This window comes from Ammospiza caudacuta, chromosome Z (genome assembly GCF_027887145.1).
Source record: "Ammospiza caudacuta isolate bAmmCau1 chromosome Z, bAmmCau1.pri, whole genome shotgun sequence".
Classification (NCBI taxonomy): Eukaryota; Metazoa; Chordata; class Aves; order Passeriformes; family Passerellidae; genus Ammospiza; species Ammospiza caudacuta.
The window spans coordinates 72,549,224-72,568,174 of NC_080632.1; the positions used below are offsets into that span (position 1 = coordinate 72,549,224).

An 18,951-nucleotide genomic window follows, 5' to 3' on the forward strand; every position below is an offset into this window, starting at 1 on the left:
AGGCTGCCTCAGCCGTCTGAACACATTTTTTCTTACTCTAATGGCTTCCTGTGCTTTACTTGATACTGTAAGCAGAAGTACACCGTTTTGATTGTCTTTCTTCTAGAATTAATAAAAATAAGTTTGAAGTACTCCTAGATTTTGCCATTGAAAACTTGAGGCAAGTGCACAAAGTAGAGGAGCTTTCTGTGCAGCTTTTCAGTTAATTTGAGGTCCCCTTACTCTTCACTCACTTTCAGCATATCTGTTGATTTTCCTTTGCTCTCATCTTTTAAGCTTCATCCCTTGTCTATCGATCTGCAAAAATAGCCTGTAAACCCAACGCAAATTTACTATCCTTTGTATTTTTCCTCTTCTGGAAAAGCTGAGGCTCGTGTGATCTTCTCCTGTGATCTAGACTTTGATTCCCATCTTGGCTCTGCCGAAGTGCAGAACAAATGTAATTTATTGCCTGCTAGTATGATCTGCTAGCAAAGGTCACATTTAGAGCTAAGCATGATGCTTCTCTCCCTCCGTTGAATACACCTCTTTGTGTCAAGGCCTGGGGACTTCCAGGAGCACCTGGAAGCTCCTGCCAAGGACAAAAGTCTCACTCTTGCTGGTTTTGACACTGATTTGTTGGTAGGATTTTGATCTATGTCGACAGTGATCTACAGGAACTGGATCCTTGACACCAAGTGCCTTTAAGCAACATCTCTAAGCAGAGTGGGCAATGAAGTCCAGATACTAATGAGTTGTGGTTTGTTTTAACTCTGTCTAACATATGGTACACTATCCCAAAACATGTTATTTTTGAGTGTTTCAGGCATTGAAAACTTAGGTTTATTCTTGTCAACACTTTTCTTTCCTCTCTTCAGAAATCTGCATGTCCAGCTACTAATTTCTTTCTCAGCTTGTTGAAAAGTTACCAGTCAGACAAGACTTGTTTCTTGACCCAGAGATGGGGCAAGCGTCACCGTTAGGCCGGACGTGGCATACACACGTGATCAGGGTCCAAGAAGAAAAAGGTTTGTTTGTTTTATTCTGCATGTTCTCCAGCTTATACACTCTTAACAAAGCGTGATCTCAAGTCACTAACTACATCACAATAACTTCTTCTATCCATTGGTGCAAAGCAATTAACGTCAATACAACTGGCAAAAGTTTTACAGAAATTTATAAGGCACGTATGCACATCTACTTCGGCACCTAGTCTAGCATACGCAACTTTTCCTGAATCTCTTCTAATGGGTTTCCATGCTGATGGCCTTGTCTTCTTCCTTGCTTTGGATACACTCAAAAACCATCAACTGCTATTTCTTCCATGAACTCAGCTTTGCTTGCAGGCCAGCTGTCAAGCCCCTCCATAGGTCAGCATGCACCCGCGTGCTCAAGGAGCAACTGCAGCCTACAATAGTCCTGGAAATTTATTATCTTTGCTTCGTTTGCCATCTAAATGTCACTGAAGAAGTTAGGCTTTTCCAAACCAGCTAGGATGCCACCTAGAAGAAGCAGACTTGCTTTCAGTCAAAGCTTTTGGGACCAAGAGTCATGTTTGCTTGCATTGCTTGGATGCCGCTTGGATTGGCGCATTTTCTGAGTTCCCCTGGCATGCCTTGAGCACTGCCTTTGTGAGTGAGGAGAATTTCCCAGGCTTTTCTTTTGCATCAGCTGTACACAAGGTTGTCTTGCTGGGCACAAGAAAGCCACAGAGCTGCTGCCATTGTGAGGTCAAGCCAGAGGTGCCACGTCACAGTGCTGTCAGCACAGCGTTGTCCCGGTGCGCGCCAGGCCTGGTCGTCCAGAGCAGCTCTTCCGCTGGCTCCCTGCAGGAGGATCCTTGTGCTCAAGGAGCTCTCAGCAGACGGCCTGCACCCCGAGAGGAGTCTTGGCTTTCCCTTGGCTGGCACTCAGCGTGCAAACGCGCACAGCACTGCCAAAATGATTGGGCAAGTCTGTGCCGCCGTTTGCACCATCTTTTCTGTTGTCTATTCTGGCTACTACCTGACCCAGCTGACTCGTAAGTAAAGGTTTCTCCTGGGGCTGGCATTGCCCAACTTTTGCTTGGCTCTGCTCTTTATGCCGCAGCAGTGGCCCAGTTTCTTTGGGAACAAAATGGCCGTGAAGGTGCCACCGCTTTGGTCAATGTCCTGCCAGCAGCATCAGCTACAAAGGGGGCATCTGTACTGGGTAGCGCGTGCAGACTATTTGCCATGCAACCTGCAGCGGTTACCTTCCCTCCCCGGGAGAGTGCGTGGCTGCGGAGTCTGTCATTTCCTCAGCTTGCTGCTTCAAGCAAGACAAGCTGCAAATTGCAGACTCTGAGGGCAGATCCTCACAAGTATTTCTACCAACTCAGTGGTTCTCTCCAAGAGTGAAGGAAAGCACCTTTTGCTCCATATTCTACCCCTTAGAGGCCTTGGCTGCATGACTTGAGCCTTTGATGCTGTGCCAAGACTGCGATTGCCTTGGCCATGCAGCACAAACTCCAGTGCAGGGAGGGTTTGCTGCTGAGCCCAGCAGCTGTTCCTGGGCTGCTTCAGCAGGGAGCTGCCACAGGGAAGGGACCCTTTGTGGAAGCTTTGCTGGGCTATCATCTTCAGCCAAGGGATGGGAATTAGGGCATGCAATTTGAAAGAATGTATATGGAAAATGCAGGAAAGGGAAGAGGGGAATGTAGCTTGAGCTGTTAGGCACAAGAGAAGCTCAAAGTTTTGAAGAGCAGCGGGCATTTCCAGCACCGTCTTCCTATTTCTCTCTTGGCAAAAGAGGCCCAAATGTAGCCAGAGGCTCCTCTAGCGTCCTTCTTGTTCTCTTGCTTGCTGTGGGAAAGAGCTGTTGCTCCTGGAGGCATGTTGGGAAAGGGAAATGCTCTGTGTTGGGACTGCCTTGTGCTGTGGGAGTGGCCAGCACAGGCACTTTTCTAAGGGCCTCTGGTTCCTTTTGCCTTGCTGGCTGCAGGTCACCTGACACGCGGATGGAGACAAGCCTGTCCTTTGGTGAGTGGCAAAGGAAGCTGAGACGTTGCTGGCGTGTGAGAATTGTGCAGCAATTCTGCCAGCTTGGCCTGTTGCAGCCGAGTGTGGAGTGCCGGCGTGGGAGGCTGAAGGAAAGGCCAGCTGCCCGGTGGCATCAGCAGTAGCAAAGGGAGCACTGGCTGTTTGCTGATTTTCCAGTGAAAAGCCTTTCAAGAGATGAAAGGCAAAAGGGACAGCTCCAAGGCATCTTGCTGCTTCTAGGCAGCAGGGAAGCTCAAATGCACAGCAAGATGGAGTAGCAGCTCGTTCAGCCAGCTTCCTCGGCTTTGCGTGACTCAGAGGCCCACTTGTATCAAAGTCTATGATTTGCCCTTCTTCTGGGTCCTTTCCCAGCTCAATAGAAAGCAGCTCCTAAGGCACTGGCTTTTGCCCATCTCTCTCACTTCTGTCTGCCTGCAGGGCACAACAGCAGGGTCAGCAGCTCCTCTGGCTGCCTCTGTCATTGAGGAAGAGGATGAAGAGGAGCAAAGGAAGATGAAGCCTTCAGCCGCTGTCCCTTCACAGCCTGAACTTGCAGAGCCAGTAAGTGACAGCTGAGCTTGGCACTGCCTTTGGCGCACGGCCAGGCTACCCGTTTTGGAGCAGCCCTTGTTGCTCGTGGCTGAAGATGCTGGCAGCCGTGTGCCTGCTGTGACGTAGTGCGGCTTCAGGCAAGCTGGGGAGCCCTGGCCAATGGGTTCTGAAGTTTGACATTGAAGCTGGGATGCTGAGAGGGCGCCAGAGTGTCTCTTGGGATCAGACAGGAGGCAGCATTGAGTGACTCTCAGTGCAGGAGTCAGCCCCTTGTGCCCGTTGTCAGTGCAGGCTGCCTGTGGTCAGCAGACAGCGCGGCCCAAATACGCAGTTGACAGCCTTGCAGGGTACCTGGCAGACACTGGCCCCTGGAAGGGACCTGCTGTCTCCGTGGACTAATTAGCTTCAGGCTGTGCTTCACTTCCAGCCGGTCAGAGCAGAGTTTGGAGAGGAGAATCCTCGGCAGCCCTGCATTGTAAAAGGGCGGGTGGGTCTGGGCAGGGCTGGAAGGCGGCTCCCAAGGGCCGCTCTCTAAAGGCTGCCATAGAGAAGGGAAATCCGTGAAACAGATCAGAGAAGGGACACGCTGCGGGCTTCTGAGCAGACTGTTGCCTGCCAACTCCGGGCTGATTTCATTCCGGCCCAGGAAAAGACAGGAGGAGGAAAGCAGGCTCTGGGGCCCTGCTCTGATCTCTTTGTGGATTTGGCAGCCCCATCAATACCTTGTTGCCAGTGTCTTGCAGAAAAGCTGAACACGTGGAGCATGGAGGTGGTCGGGAGGGGCTGGATCCAAGTAGCCTTTGGGCTTCTCCCGAAGGTGCCTTTGAGAAGGGGACATGGGAACTGCTCCAGCTGGAGAGGCCTGGCCGTGGCTGGCAGCACCTTCCCAAGGCCTTGCTTTTGCTGTGCGCTTAGGGGGGGGCATGAGTGCCAGCCACCCTTCTGACGGGCAATCCTTTCTTGTCCCAGCGCAAGACAGGCTCTGCCATTCAACCTGGTGCCGCCGGACCAGCATGGCCTGCAGCAGCCAGCTCAAGCCCCGCTGCCGGCACTTCTTGCAGCAGCGCAGCCCAGCAGCCCGAGATGAGGGAAGAGCAGGGCCTGAAGACACTGAGTACGTCCGTCTGGTGCATTTCTTGTCTGCCAGAGCAGGGTCTTGTGCGAGTGTCTGGGTGTAGGCTGCGCCAGATGCTGGCCCTCAGTCTCAGAGGCACTTAGGCCTCTCTGCAGAAGGTGTTGTACTGCTCTGAGGAAGCGTGGCAGCACCCAGGGAGTCCCTGCTGCCTGTGAGGGCGGCTGGGCCTGGCTTGGCCCTGCCTGGGCTGCCTTCTGGGCCAAAGGCAAAAGCAGAGATTGTTTCTGCTTGAGCAGAAGGCTGGCACCTAGCAAGTGACTATTGCCCAGGGAGCTGTCTGGCCCCAGGTGTTTTCTGGCTCTGGTTCTTACTCCTCCTCCGGCCCAGACACTTTGTGCCCCTGGCAGTGGACCTGCCAGTGATGGTGGGTGTGACTGCGGAAGCAGCAAAGGCCCTTGCTTACCTCTTAGGGCCCCCTTCTTAAGGGCTCATCATTTTGGCTTATCGCGTGAGATGCTGCTCTTGAAAGAAATCAAGGCCTTCTTGGAAAGGCCACCTGATGAAAGGTGGAGAAGATGGCCCTCCCACTTGCTGGTCTCAGCAGCTGGAAGCCGCGGGACCGCAAAGGGCCCAGAGCTGCGGGCAGTGGGGCTGCCTTTGGGACGCTCTGGGCAGCGGCGTCTCTGTGTGCGAGTGAGCGCCCTGCACTGCTTTTGTCTTTCAGGGAGCATCGTGAGTCCGGGCCGGCCAACGGGCAAATACACGGCATTTGAGGAACTCGGGCGAGGGTAAGCGTGACGTCAGCTCATTTTACAAAAGTGTGGGCCAGGTCTTTGGCTGGTGCAATATCAAGCGTGAAGTCAGGCAAGCTCCAATCATGGTCAGGCTCCGGCTTGACCTCGTGTCGCCTGCCTGGACTGCTCGGTCAGAGCAATGCAAAGGCCTCATCAAAGACAAGTTGATGCTGGCAGTGTCTTGCTTGCAGCAGTGAGGAGCAGGAGCTGGGAGAAGCCCTGGCCCTACAGCTTTGTGGCCTGAAAGAGCACCTTGCCATCCAAGAAAGGTCAGATTGTCAAGGACAGTCTTCTGACTCAAATTGTTCTCCCTTTTTTGACACACACATGCATGCACACTTGCACAAGGAGAGAGTTCCCCTTAGGTTCTGAAATGACCTGGCAGGGTGTGCGCCTTGGAGATTTCCAGCGGCCCTTGGTCTTCATGCTGCACCTTAGTGTTCCCTTGGACAGCCTGCCCCGCATGGCAGAGGGCTCACGGGCTAACATGCTGTTGGCCGAAGAGATGCTGCAGCCAGGCATTTTTTCTAAGGAAGGCGTCCAGGCAGCCTGGGGAGATCTGCTGCCTGGGCTTGCTTTCACTGCCAGAGGGATAAAGGTCTCTTTCTGCTGCTTTTGTCTTTCTAGAGGGTTTGGAGCTGTTTATAAAGCCCTTGACACCAGCAGCGGACAACAGGTAAAGTGCCAAGAGCCCCACGCCATTTTGCAGCTCTGGAGCGCTTTGCCCGCTGCTGTGAGCTGTGCTTGGAGGTTTGGGTGGCAGCTCCATGTCTGCAGCAGGGGCTGTTCTTCTGAAATACAGTCTAGGCTCAGGGGGCAGAATGCATTTGGGATGGCTTTTGGTGCTTCTGCTAAGCTCTGCTGTCTAGTGACAAGGCACTTTGGCCCAGCGTGCTGCCTCATTGCACCAGCACTCGCTCCATGCTCCTTGTGATCTCGAGCGGGGTGCGTCTTGTCAAGGTACCGGTGGCCAATGTCATTGCAGGTGGCAATCAAGATCATGTCACTCGAGGAGGAGATGTCCGAGGAGCTGGCTGCCAATGAAATCCTGGCCATGAGGGACAACAGGAGTCCCAATATCGTTACCTACTTAGACAGGTTGGCATATTCTGGTGTCAATGTAGCTTTAGCTGGTGCAAGCGCAAAGAGACGATGCCCTTTGGTCGCTGGCAGAGAACAGAGCTGGGGATGATTTCTCTGCGTGTGTCCAGAGCGTGGGAGGAGGTGGAGCTGGTGTTCAACAGTCTCTTGTGGCACCCGTAGCTTGGAGAGCAGCTGCAAAAACCTGTCTCAGGCCCTGGGGTGACTGAGGCTATGCCCATTCTGTTGCTCCATGCCGTGGTTTTCTTCTTTCAGCTACCTGGTGGATGCGGAGCTCTGGCTGGCCATGGAGTTCATGGACGGCGGCACCTTGTTTGATGTGCTGAGGGCAGTGTACCTGGAGGAAGGACAGATAGGCGCTGTCTGTCGGGAGGTGAGGGATCCCGCTTGTGCTTGCCCAAGACTGCCCGGATGCTGCTTGTCAGCTGGAGCTTAAGGAGAGCCGAGATTTCTTGCTCTCACCTTTCTTTTGCTGCTGCTGCTGCTGCTGCTGCTGCTGCTGCTGCTGCTGTCACGCCACACAGGAGAAGAAAGAGCATGGGAAGTGTACTGCCTGCCGGTGCCCTCGCACTCCTCAGGCTCTGTTCTTGCACTCTTCCATCCTGTCTGTCCTCTGGCCTTGGTGCTCGCTCACTGGCTCAATTTCTCTTTCTTCCTCTTCTCAGCTTTGCCTGGGAATGTTTGCCTGGAGCCTGTCTGTCTGTCCTACATTGCTTGCCACTGGAAGGCAGCATGCGGGTGGCAGAATTTCAAGCTAAGGGCAAAGAGCTGTCCTCAGCTTCAAAGGCTAGCATTGCAGCCTGCATGGCGATGCATTGTGGAACAGCTCGAAGGTGCTGCTGTCACCAGCAGCTTCCTCTTCTGCTGCCACTAGGCTTCCCCAAAATTCTTTGCCGTGCCGCCTCCCAGCCAAAGGTGGCGTGCTTCCTACCCAAGGCCGGTGGAACTTTTGGGAGCCCAGACGCCTTTGCTTGGAAATCTAGAAAAAACTTCCAAGAGTGTTGAAGCAGCAAGCTCTTCATGGTGACAGCAGCGTGATGTTTTGCCCTCGCTCACAATTCCCTGAGAAAGCCGCCAATCCCGTTGAGCTCTTTCCTTGCGGGTGGGATGAAATCAGATCCTGCAGGTTAACTTTCCCTCCCTCCTTTTTCTCTCTCAGTGCCTGCAAGGACTGCATTTCCTTCATTCCCGCCAAGTCATCCACAGAGACATCAAAAGTTGCAACGTCCTGGTGGGCATGGACGGATCCGTCAAGTTGGGTGGGTATCCCTGCTGGGCTGCAGCATGTCCAGCATATGCCGTGCGCTTGCATTTTGGTGACGGCCACTGGGGCAGAAGCGCGGCTTGGCCAGTGCGTGAATCGTCAGGGTGTTTTTGAAGCAGCCGATGCCTTATTTGCCTGGCTCCAGGCACGTGGAAGGAGAGCTCAGCTGCTTTTTCAGTTAGATTCAGCATGGCCTGGTCAGGGCAATGGTTTTGGCTGCTTTGCCAGTGGTAGCTGGCTTTGACAGGCTTTGTTTTTGTCCTCAGGTGACTTTGGCCTCTGTGCTCAGCTCAGCCCTGAGCACAGCAAGCGCAGCTCCAGCGTCGGCACTCCCAGCTGGATGGCACCGGAGGTGGTGAGAGGAGAAGCCTACGGCCCCAAAGTGGACATCTGGTCCCTGGGGATCATGGGGCTGGAAATGGTGGAAGGGGAAGCTCCTTACCAGCGGGAAGCCCGTCTCCGGGTAAGGTGCAGCTTAGCAAGAGGGCTCTGTGTGGAGAGAGCTGTGTGTGGCTAGCAAAGGAGCAGGTGGAGTGTCCTCTTGCATCCATGTGCTGTAGGTTTTTGAACTGCTAGAAAGGAACGGGCCCCCAAAACTGCAGAACCCCAGGCACCACTCGGCTCTCCTGCGCGACTTCCTCCACTGCTGCCTGCAGGCAGATGAGGACAGGCGCTGGTCTGCCCAGGAGCTCCTACAGGTAAGAAAAAGCAAAGGGGCAAAAAGCCCTGGCAGCTGAGGACACCTGCATGAAGGGATGAGGAGGAGGAGGAGTGTGGGCCACATGGCACTGAAAGCTGCCAGGACAGGAAGGCGCAGGGGGACATGCTGCCCTCAGTGCTCTTTGTGTGTCTTGCTGGTAGCCAGGGAATCCTGCTTGAGCCCGCGAGGATGTGATCCTGGAAAGTAAGAGTTCCTTTCTTTGTTCTTTTTCCTCTGGGCAGCATCCCTTCGTGACCTCAGGCGATCCTGCCTCCAGCCTGGCTGCTCTGATCATCTCAGCCAAGCAAGTGCAGGAAGACTGGAGAGGAGACACCTGCGCCTGAGGAGGCCCTGATGCCCCGCCAGCCAAGAGGAGGGAAAAGGGGATGTGTCATCTTTAGGCAGAGCTTCAGCCATCCCCCGAGGTTGAAGAGGAGCTGTGCCGTAGCTAGGAAACATGATAGTGTAGATATTTGCTCAGTTTAGCTGTTAGGTTAGCTGTTAGGTTAGCTGTTAGGTTAGGTTGGGTTAGGTTAGCATTAGGTTGGATTAGATGAGGTTAGGTTAGGTTAGGTTAGATATGTTGTTAGGTTCAATTTAAAGCTCTGTTGTTTTTCTTTCTGCAAAAGATGAAAATTGAAAAAAATTAGGAACTATAGGGATCAACTTTTAAGGACTATAGAACGTAGACAGCTTGGATAGTAGAGGATTGTTTAGCTTAGGATAGAGTGTTGTTAATTTAGGGAAGCTTTGAAGTAGAAATGAAAGAATTGTCATAATAAGAATTAAGCAGTGAGAGGAAAAGCTGGGCTGCAGCAGAACTGGAGCCTGCAGGCGCTCCAAGCTGTCAGCCTGAGCAGGCCACCTGCAGGACAGAATGATGAAGATGAAGAAGCAGCGAGGGGATACTTTGTTTCAGCCCGAGTGTCAATAAAAGTCGAAAATATCCAGAGTGTTGTAAGACTCCCTTCCTTGCCAGGCTGTAGCTAAGTGGACAGTCCCTTTCAGAGGCCCAAAGAACATAGTGAGGTAAGCAGCTTTGCTTACCTGAAGTGTGGCATGCCTGTGGGAAGCTGAGACACCTACAGGTAATGAACACCAGGTAATGAGCTGCCATTCAGGACAGCACTAGGAGGCAGATGTGCAGTCCTTTCTGGGCCTCTTGTCTTGATCAGATGTCAGGCTGATCAGCAGCAATCACCATTTTGTTGCCACCCTCCTCTCACTATGTCACCTGTGGGATGGAATGGCATTCTCACAGCGGCAGCATCTGGCATTTCCTCCCTGCTTCTCTTTTCCCCGCTTTTCACCCCAGACCCCCAGGGACCCTCTGGGCCAGCCTCATCCCCTACAGGGGTGTGCAACCACCAGGGCCTCCTGCAGAGCCCCATTCCCACTCTGCTGCCTCCTTGGCCTTTTCCCACCTCTGGGCCAGCCTGCTGTTGCCAGGTGTTGGAAACATGCACACAGCATAGCACACCTGTCATTGAGCAATTTGATGCAGGAGCCCCTGCTGAGCACGGCTCCCCACCCCGGCTCTTTTCCCACCCAGCTGTGGCTCCATTTCGCCTCCATCTGCTGGCATACCCACTGTGAGGGACTGCTCAGGGACTGGATGCTCCTTGAATGTTGCCCACAGGCCTGATTTCCACACCTCCCCATTCCTCCTACCCCTAAGGCTGCCTCAGCCGTCTGAACACATTTTTTCTTACTCTAATGGCTTCCTGTGCTTTACTTGATACTGTAAGCAGAAGTACACCGTTTTGATTGTCTTTCTTCTAGAATTAATAAAAATAAGTTTGAAGTACTCCTAGATTTTGCCATTTCAAACTTGAGGCAAGTGCACAAAGTAGAGGAGCTTTCTGTGCAGCTTTTCAGTTAATTTGAGGTCCCCTTACTCTTCACTCACTTTCAGCATATCTGTTGATTTTCCTTTGCTCTCATCTTTTAAGCTTCATCCCTTGTCTATCGATCTGCAAAAATAGCCTGTAAACCCAACGCAAATTTACTATCCTTTGTATTTTTCCTCTTCTGGAAAAGCTGAGGCTCGTGTGATCTTCTCCTGTGATCTAGACTTTGATTCCCATCTTGGCTCTGCCGAAGTGCAGAACAAATGTAATTTATTGCCTGCTAGTATGATCTGCTAGCAAAGGTCACATTTAGAGCTAAGCATGATGCTTCTCTCCCTCCGTTGAATACACCTCTTTGTGTCAAGGCCTGGGGACTTCCAGGAGCACCTGGAAGCTCCTGCCAAGGACAAAAGTCTCACTCTTGCTGGTTTTGACACTGATTTGTTGGTAGGATTTTGATCTATGTCGACAGTGATCTACAGGAACTGGATCCTTGACACCAAGTGCCTTTAAGCAACATCTCTAAGCAGAGTGGGCAATGAAGTCCAGATACTAATGAGTTGTGGTTTGTTTTAACTCTGTCTAACATATGGTACACTATCCCAAAACATGTTATTTTTGAGTGTTTCAGGCATTGAAAACTTAGGTTTATTCTTGTCAACACTTTTCTTTCCTCTCTTCAGAAATCTGCATGTCCAGCTACTAATTTCTTTCTCAGCTTGTTGAAAAGTTACCAGTCAGACAAGACTTGTTTCTTGACCCAGAGATGGGGCAAGCGTCACCGTTAGGCCGGACGTGGCATACACACGTGATCAGGGTCCAAGAAGAAAAAGGTTTGTTTGTTTTATTCTGCATGTTCTCCAGCTTATACACTCTTAACAAAGCGTGATCTCAAGTCACTAACTACATCACAATAACTTCTTCTATCCATTGGTGCAAAGCAATTAACGTCAATACAACTGGCAAAAGTTTTACAGAAATTTATAAGGCACGTATGCACATCTACTTCGGCACCTAGTCTAGCATACGCAACTTTTCCTGAATCTCTTCTAATGGGTTTCCATGCTGATGGCCTTGTCTTCTTCCTTGCTATGGATACACTCAAAAACCATCAACTGCTATTTCTTCCATGAACTCAGCTTTGCTTGCAGGCCAGCTGTCAAGCCCCTCCATAGGTCAGCATGCACCCGCGTGCTCAAGGAGCAACTGCAGCCTACAATAGTCCTGGAAATTTATTATCTTTGCTTCGTTTGCCATCTAAATGTCACTGAAGAAGTTAGGCTTTTCCAAACCAGCTAGGATGCCACCTAGAAGAAGCAGACTTGCTTTCAGTCAAAGCTTTTGGGACCAAGAGTCATGTTTGCTTGCATTGCTTGGATGCCGCTTGGATTGGCGCATTTTCTGAGTTCCCCTGGCATGCCTTGAGCACTGCCTTTGTGAGTGAGGAGAATTTCCCAGGCTTTTCTTTTGCATCAGCTGTACACAAGGTTGTCTTGCTGGGCACAAGAAAGCCACAGAGCTGCTGCCATTGTGAGGTCAAGCCAGAGGTGCCACGTCACAGTGCTGTCAGCACAGCGTTGTCCCGGTGCGCGCCAGGCCTGGTCGTCCAGAGCAGCTCTTCCGCTGGCTCCCTGCAGGAGGATCCTTGTGCTCAAGGAGCTCTCAGCAGACGGCCTGCACCCCGAGAGGAGTCTTGGCTTTCCCTTGGCTGGCACTCAGCGTGCAAACGCGCACAGCACTGCCAAAATGATTGGGCAAGTCTGTGCCGCCGTTTGCACCATCTTTTCTGTTGTCTATTCTGGCTACTACCTGACCCAGCTGACTCGTAAGTAAAGGTTTCTCCTGGGGCTGGCATTGCCCAACTTTTGCTTGGCTCTGCTCTTTATGCCGCAGCAGTGGCCCAGTTTCTTTGGGAACAAAATGGCCGTGAAGGTGCCACCGCTTTGGTCAATGTCCTGCCAGCAGCATCAGCTACAAAGGGGGCATCTGTACTGGGTAGCGCGTGCAGACTATTTGCCATGCAACCTGCAGCGGTTGCCTTCCCTCCCCGGGAGAGTGCGCGGCTGCGGAGTCTGTCATTTCCTCAGCTTGCTGCTTCAAGCAAGACAAGCTGCAAATTGCAGACTCTGAGGGCAGATCCTCAGAAGTATTTCTACCAACTCAGTGGTTCTCTCCAGGAGTGAAGGAAAGCACCTTTTGCTCCATATTCTACCCCTTAGAGGCCTTGGCTGCATGACTTGAGCCTTTGATGCTGTGCCAAGACTGCGATTGCCTTGGCCATGCAGCACAAACTCCAGTGCAGGGAGGGTTTGCTGCTGAGCCCAGCAGCTGTTCCTGGGCTGCTTCAGCAGGGAGCTGCCACAGGGAAGGGACCCTTTGTGGAAGCTTTGCTGGGCTATCATCTTCAGCCAAGGGATGGGAATTAGGGCATGCAATTTGAAAGAATGTATATGGAAAATGCAGGAAAGGGAAGAGGGGAATGTAGCTTGAGCTGTTAGGCACAAGAGAAGCTCAAAGTTTTGAAGAGCAGCGGGCATTTCCAGCACCGTCTTCCTATTTCTCTCTTGGCAAAAGAGGCCCAAATGTAGCCAGAGGCTCCTCTAGCGTCCTTCTTGTTCTCTTGCTTGCTGTGGGAAAGAGCTGTTGCTCCTGGAGGCATGTTGGGAAAGGGAAATGCTCTGTGTTGGGACTGCCTTGTGCTGTGGGAGTGGCCAGCACAGGCACTTTTCTAAGGGCCTCTGGTTCCTTTTGCCTTGCTGGCTGCAGGTCACCTGACACGCGGATGGAGACAAGCCTGTCCTTTGGTGAGTGGCAAAGGAAGCTGAGACGTTGCTGGCGTGTGAGAATTGTGCAGCAATTCTGCCAGCTTGGCCTGTTGCAGCCGAGTGTGGAGTGCCGGCGTGGGAGGCTGAAGGAAAGGCCAGCTGCCCGGTGGCATCAGCAGTAGCAAAGGGAGCACTGGCTGTTTGCTGATTTTCCAGTGAAAAGCCTTTCAAGAGATGAAAGGCAAAAGGGACAGCTCCAAGGCATCTTGCTGCTTCTAGGCAGCAGGGAAGCTCAAATGCACAGCAAGATGGAGTAGCAGCTCGTTCAGCCAGCTTCCTCGGCTTTGCGTGACTCAGAGGCCCACTTGTATCAAAGTCTATGATTTGCCCTTCTTCTGGGTCCTTTCCCAGCTCAATAGAAAGCAGCTCCTAAGGCACTGGCTTTTGCCCATCTCTCTCACTTCTGTCTGCCTGCAGGGCACAACAGCAGGGTCAGCAGCTCCTCTGGCTGCCTCTGTCATTGAGGAAGAGGATGAAGAGGAGCAAAGGAAGATGAAGCCTTCAGCCGCTGTCCCTTCACAGCCTGAACTTGCAGAGCCAGTAAGTGACAGCTGAGCTTGGCACTGCCTTTGGCGCAGGGCCAGGCTACCCGTTTTGGAGCAGCCCTTGTTGCTCGTGGCTGAAGATGCTGGCAGCCGTGTGCCTGCTGTGACGTAGTGCGGCTTCAGGCAAGCTGGGGAGCCCTGGCCAATGGGTTCTGAAGTTTGACATTGAAGCTGGGATGCTGAGAGGGCGCCAGAGTGTCTCTTGGGATCAGACAGGAGGCAGCATTGAGTGACTCTCAGTGCAGGAGTCAGCCCCTTGTGCCCGTTGTCAGTGCAGGCTGCCTGTGGTCAGCGGACAGCGCGGCCCAAATACGCAGTTGACAGCCTTGCAGGGTACCTGGCAGACACTGGCCCCTGGAAGGGACCTGCTGTCTCCGTGGACTAATTAGCTTCAGGCTGTGCTTCACTTCCAGCCGGTCAGAGCAGAGTTTGGAGAGGAGAATCCTCGGCAGCCCTGCATTGTAAAAGGGCGGGTGGGTCTGGGCAGGGCTGGAAGGCGGCTCCCAAGGGCCGCTCTCTAAAGGCTGCCATAGAGAAGGGAAATCCGTGAAACAGATCAGAGAAGGGACACGCTGCGGGCTTCTGAGCAGACTGTTGCCTGCCAACTCCGGGCTGATTTCATTCCGGCCCAGGAAAAGACAGGAGGAGGAAAGCAGCGAGGCTCTGGGGCCCTGCTCTGATCTCTTTGTGGATTTGGCAGCCCCATCAATACCTTGTTGCCAGTGTCTTGCAGAAAAGCTGAACACGTGGAGCATGGAGGTGGTCGGGAGGGGCTGGATCCAAGTAGCCTTTGGGCTTCTCCCGAAGGTGCCTTTGAGAAGGGGACATGGGAACTGCTCCAGCTGGAGAGGCCTGGCCGTGGCTAGCAGCACCTTCCCAAGGCCTTGCTTTTGCTGTGCGCTTAGGGGGGGCATGAGTGCCAGCCACCCTTCTGACGGGCAATCCTTTCTTGTCCCAGCGCAAGACAGGCTCTGCCATTCAACCTGGTGCCGCCGGACCAGCATGGCCTGCAGCAGCCAGCTCAAGCCCCGCTGCCGGCACTTCTTGCAGCAGCGCAGCCCAGCAGCCCGAGATGAGGGAAGAGCAGGGCCTGAAGACACTGAGTACGTCCGTCTGGTGCATTTCTTGTCTGCCAGAGCAGGGTCTTGTGCGAGTGTCTGGGTGTAGGCTGCGCCAGATGCTGGCCCTCAGTCTCAGAGGCACTTAGGCCTCTCTGCAGAAGGTGTTGTACTGCTCTGAGGAAGCGTGGCAGCACCCAGGGAGTCCCTGCTGCCTGTGAGGGCGGCTGGGCCTGGCTTGGCCCTGCCTGGGCTGCCTTCTGGGCCAAAGGCAAAAGCAGAGATTGTTTCTGCTTGAGCAGAAGGCTGGCACCTAGCAAGTGACTATTGCCCAGGGAGCTGTCTGGCCCCAGGTGTTTTCTGGCTCTGGTTCTTACTCCTCCTCCGGCCCAGACACTTTGTGCCCCTGGCAGTGGACCTGCCAGTGATGGTGGGTGTGACTGCGGAAGCAGCAAAGGCCCTTGCTTACCTCTTAGGGCCCCCTTCTTAAGGGCTCATCATTTTGGCTTATCGCGTGAGATGCTGCTCTTGAAAGAAATCAAGGCCTTCTTGGAAAGGCCACCTGATGAAAGGTGGAGAAGATGGCCCTCCCACTTGCTGGTCTCAGCAGCTGGAAGCCGCGGGACCGCAAAGGGCCCAGAGCTGCGGGCAGTGGGGCTGCCTTTGGGACGCTCTGGGCAGCGGCGTCTCTGTGTGCGAGTGAGCGCCCTGCACTGCTTTTGTCTTTCAGGGAGCATCGTGAGTCCGGGCCGGCCAACGGGCAAATACACGGCATTTGAGGAACTCGGGCGAGGGTAAGCGTGACGTCAGCTCATTTTACAAAAGTGTGGGCCAGGTCTTTGGCTGGTGCAATATCAAGCGTGAAGTCAGGCAAGCTCCAATCATGGTCAGGCTCCGGCTTGACCTCGTGTCGCCTGCCTGGACTGCTCGGTCAGAGCAATGCAAAGGCCTCATCAAAGACAAGTTGATGCTGGCAGTGTCTTGCTTGCAGCAGTGAGGAGCAGGAGCTGGGAGAAGCCCTGGCCCTACAGCTTTGTGGCCTGAAAGAGCACCTTGCCATCCAAGAAAGGTCAGATTGTCAAGGACAGTCTTCTGACTCAAATTGTTCTCCCTTTTTTGACACACACATGCATGCACACTTGCACAAGGAGAGAGTTCCCCTTAGGTTCTGAAATGACCTGGCAGGGTGTGCGCCTTGGAGATTTCCAGCGGCCCTTGGTCTTCATGCTGCACCTTAGTGTTCCCTTGGACAGCCTGCCCCGCATGGCAGAGGGCTCACGGGCTAACATGCTGTTGGCCAAAGAGATGCTGCAGCCAGGCATTTTTTCTAAGGAAGGCGTCCAGGCAGCCTGGGGAGATCTGCTGCCTGGGCTTGCTTTCACTGCCAGAGGGATAAAGGTCTCTTTCTGCTGCTTTTGTCTTTCTAGAGGGTTTGGAGCTGTTTATAAAGCCCTTGACACCAGCAGCGGACAACAGGTAAAGTGCCAAGAGCCCCACGCCATTTTGCAGCTCTGGAGCGCTTTGCCCGCTGCTGTGAGCTGTGCTTGGAGGTTTGGGTGGCAGCTCCATGTCTGCAGCAGGGGCTGTTCTTCTGAAATACAGTCTAGGCTCAGGGGGCAGAATGCATTTGGGATGGCTTTTGGTGCTTCTGCTAAGCTCTGCTGTCTAGTGACAAGGCACTTTGGCCCAGCGTGCTGCCTCATTGCACCAGCACTCGCTCCATGCTCCTTGTGATCTCGAGCGGGGTGCGTCTTGTCAAGGTACCGGTGGCCAATGTCATTGCAGGTGGCAATCAAGATCATGTCACTCGAGGAGGAGATGTCCGAGGAGCTGGCTGCCAATGAAATCCTGGCCATGAGGGACAACAGGAGTCCCAATATCGTTACCTACTTAGACAGGTTGGCATATTCTGGTGTCAATGTAGCTTTAGCTGGTGCAAGCGCAAAGAGACGATGCCCTTTGGTCGCTGGCAGAGAACAGAGCTGGGGATGATTTCTCTGCGTGTGTCCAGAGCGTGGGAGGAGGTGGAGCTGGTGTTCAACAGTCTCTTGTGGCACCCGTAGCTTGGAGAGCAGCTGCAAAAACCTGTCTCAGGCCCTGGGGTGACTGAGGCTATGCCCATTCTGTTGCTCCATGCCGTGGTTTTCTTCTTTCAGCTACCTGGTGGATGCGGAGCTCTGGCTGGCCATGGAGTTCATGGACGGCGGCACCTTGTTTGATGTGCTGAGGGCAGTGTACCTGGAGGAAGGACAGATAGGCGCTGTCTGTCGGGAGGTGAGGGATCCCGCTTGTGCTTGCCCAAGACTGCCCGGATGCTGCTTGTCAGCTGGAGCTTAAGGAGAGCCGAGATTTCTTGCTCTCACCTTTCTTTTGCTGCTGCTGCTGCTGCTGCTGCTGCTGCTGCTGCTGCTGTCACGCCACACAGGAGAAGAAAGAGCATGGGAAGTGTACTGCCTGCCGGTGCCCTCGCACTCCTCAGGCTCTGTTCTTGCACTCTTCCATCCTGTCTGTCCTCTGGCCTTGGTGCTCGCTCACTGGCTCAATTTCTCTTTCTTCCTCTTCTCAGCTTTGCCTGGGAATGTTTGCCTGGAGCCTGTCTGTCTGTCCTACATTGCTTGCCACTGGAAGGCAGCATGCGGGTGGCAGAATTTCAAGCTAAGGGCAAAGAGCTGTCCTCAGCTTCAAAGGCTAGCATTGCAGCCTGCATGGCGATGCATTGTGGAACAGCTCGAAGGTGCTGCTGTCACCAGCAGCTTCCTCTTCTGCTGCCACTAGGCTTCCCCAAAATTCTTTGCCGTGCCGCCTCCCAGCCAAAGGTGGCGTGCTTCCTACCCAAGGCCGGTGGAACTTTTGGGAGCCCAGACGCCTTTGCTTGGAAATCTAGAAAAAACTTCCAAGAGTGTTGAAGCAGCAAGCTCTTCATGGTGACAGCAGCGTGATGTTTTGCCCTCGCTCACAATTCCCTGAGAAAGCCGCCAATCCCGTTGAGCTCTTTCCTTGCGGGTGGGATGAAATCAGATCCTGCAGGTTAACTTTCCCTCCCTCCTTTTTCTCTCTCAGTGCCTGCAAGGACTGCATTTCCTTCATTCCCGCCAAGTCATCCACAGAGACATCAAAAGTTGCAACGTCCTGGTGGGCACGGACGGATCCGTCAAGTTGGGTGGGTATCCCTGCTGGGCTGCAGCATGTCCAGCATATGCCGTGCGCTTGCATTTTGGTGACGGCCACTGGGGCAGAAGCGCGGCTTGGCCAGTGCGTGAATCGTCAGGGTGTTTTTGAAGCAGCCGATGCCTTATTTGCCTGGCTCCAGGCACGTGGAAGGAGAGCTCAGCTGCTTTTTCAGTTAGATTCAGCATGGCCTGGTCAGGGCAATGGTTTTGGCTGCTTTGCCAGTGGTAGCTGGCTTTGACAGGCTTTGTTTTTGTCCTCAGGTGACTTTGGCCTCTGTGCTCAGCTCAGCCCTGAGCACAGCAAGCGCAGCTCCAGCGTCGGCACTCCCAGCTGGATGGCACCGGAGGTGGTGAGAGGAGAAGCCTACGGCCCCAAAGTGGACATCTGGTCCCTGGGGATCATGGGGCTGGAAATGGTGGAAGGGGAAGCTCCTTACCAGCGGGAAGCCCATCTCCGGGTAAGGTGCAGCTTAGCAAGAGGGCTCTGTGTGGAGAGAGCTGTGTGTGGCTAGCAAAGGAGCAGGTGGAGTGTCCTCTTGCATCCATGTGCTGTAGGTTTTTGAACTGCTAGAAAGGAACGGGCCCCCAAAACTGCAGAACCCCAGGCACCACTCGGCTCTCCTGCGCGACTTCCTCCACTGCTGCCTGCAGGCAGATGAGGACAGGCGCTGGTCTGCCCAGGAGCTCCTACAGGTAAGAAAAAGCAAAGGGGCAAAAAGCCCTGGCAGCTGAGGACACCTGCATGAAGGGATGAGGAGGAGGAGGAGTGTGGGCCACATGGCACTGAAAGCTGCCAGGACAGGAAGGCGCAGGGGGACATGCTGCCCTCAGTGCTCTTTGTGTGTCTTGCTGGTAGCCAGGGAATCCTGCTTGAGCCCGCGAGGATGTGATCCTGGAAAGTAAGAGTTCCTTGCTTTGTTCTTTTTCCTCTGGGCAGCATCCCTTCGTGACCTCAGGCGATCCTGCCTCCAGCCTGGCTGCTCTGATCATCTCAGCCAAGCAAGTGCAGGAAGACTGGAGAGGAGACACCTGCGCCTGA

At 53.6% G+C, this 18,951-nt stretch overlaps 2 protein-coding genes across 2 annotated transcripts; both read left to right on the forward strand.

Annotated features, from left to right (window-relative positions):
* Positions 1–1,920: 1,920 nt before the first annotated feature.
* Positions 1,921–8,808, forward strand: LOC131571679 (serine/threonine-protein kinase PAK 3-like). Its single transcript, XM_058824461.1, has 11 exons — positions 1,921–1,999; positions 2,941–2,978; positions 4,500–4,644; positions 5,330–5,393; positions 6,027–6,075; positions 6,385–6,497; positions 6,756–6,873; positions 7,660–7,759; positions 8,031–8,227; positions 8,325–8,462; positions 8,707–8,808. Exons 1-11 carry the CDS (start codon positions 1,921–1,923, stop codon positions 8,806–8,808), a joined length of 1,143 nt encoding a protein of 380 aa, XP_058680444.1.
* Positions 8,809–16,542: 7,734 nt separating this feature from the next.
* LOC131571680 (serine/threonine-protein kinase PAK 3-like) lies at positions 16,543–18,951 on the forward strand. The gene is made up of 6 exons (XM_058824462.1): positions 16,543–16,640; positions 16,899–17,016; positions 17,803–17,902; positions 18,174–18,370; positions 18,468–18,599; positions 18,850–18,951. The coding sequence occupies exons 1-6, from the start codon at positions 16,543–16,545 to the stop codon at positions 18,949–18,951; spliced, it is 747 nt and encodes a 248-aa protein (XP_058680445.1).

Excerpts from the sequence above, each read along its gene's own strand:
- LOC131571680 (XM_058824462.1), top strand. The coding sequence starts at position 16,543 with ATGTCACTCGAGGAGGAGATGTCCGAGGAGCTGGCTGCCAATGAAATC. Across the intron at positions 17,017-17,802 it reads TAGGCGCTGTCTGTCGGGAG|TGCCTGCAAGGACTGCATTT; the intron begins GTGAGGGATCCC and ends TTTCTCTCTCAG. Across the intron at positions 18,600-18,849 it reads GCTGGTCTGCCCAGGAGCTC|CATCCCTTCGTGACCTCAGG; the intron begins CTACAGGTAAGA and ends TCCTCTGGGCAG.
- LOC131571679 (XM_058824461.1), top strand. The coding sequence starts at position 1,921 with ATGATTGGGCAAGTCTGTGCCGCCGTTTGCACCATCTTTTCTGTTGTC. Across the intron at positions 4,645-5,329 it reads GCAGGGCCTGAAGACACTGA|GGAGCATCGTGAGTCCGGGC; the intron begins GTACGTCCGTCT and ends TTTGTCTTTCAG. Across the intron at positions 5,394-6,026 it reads TTTGAGGAACTCGGGCGAGG|AGGGTTTGGAGCTGTTTATA; the intron begins GTAAGCGTGACG and ends TTGTCTTTCTAG.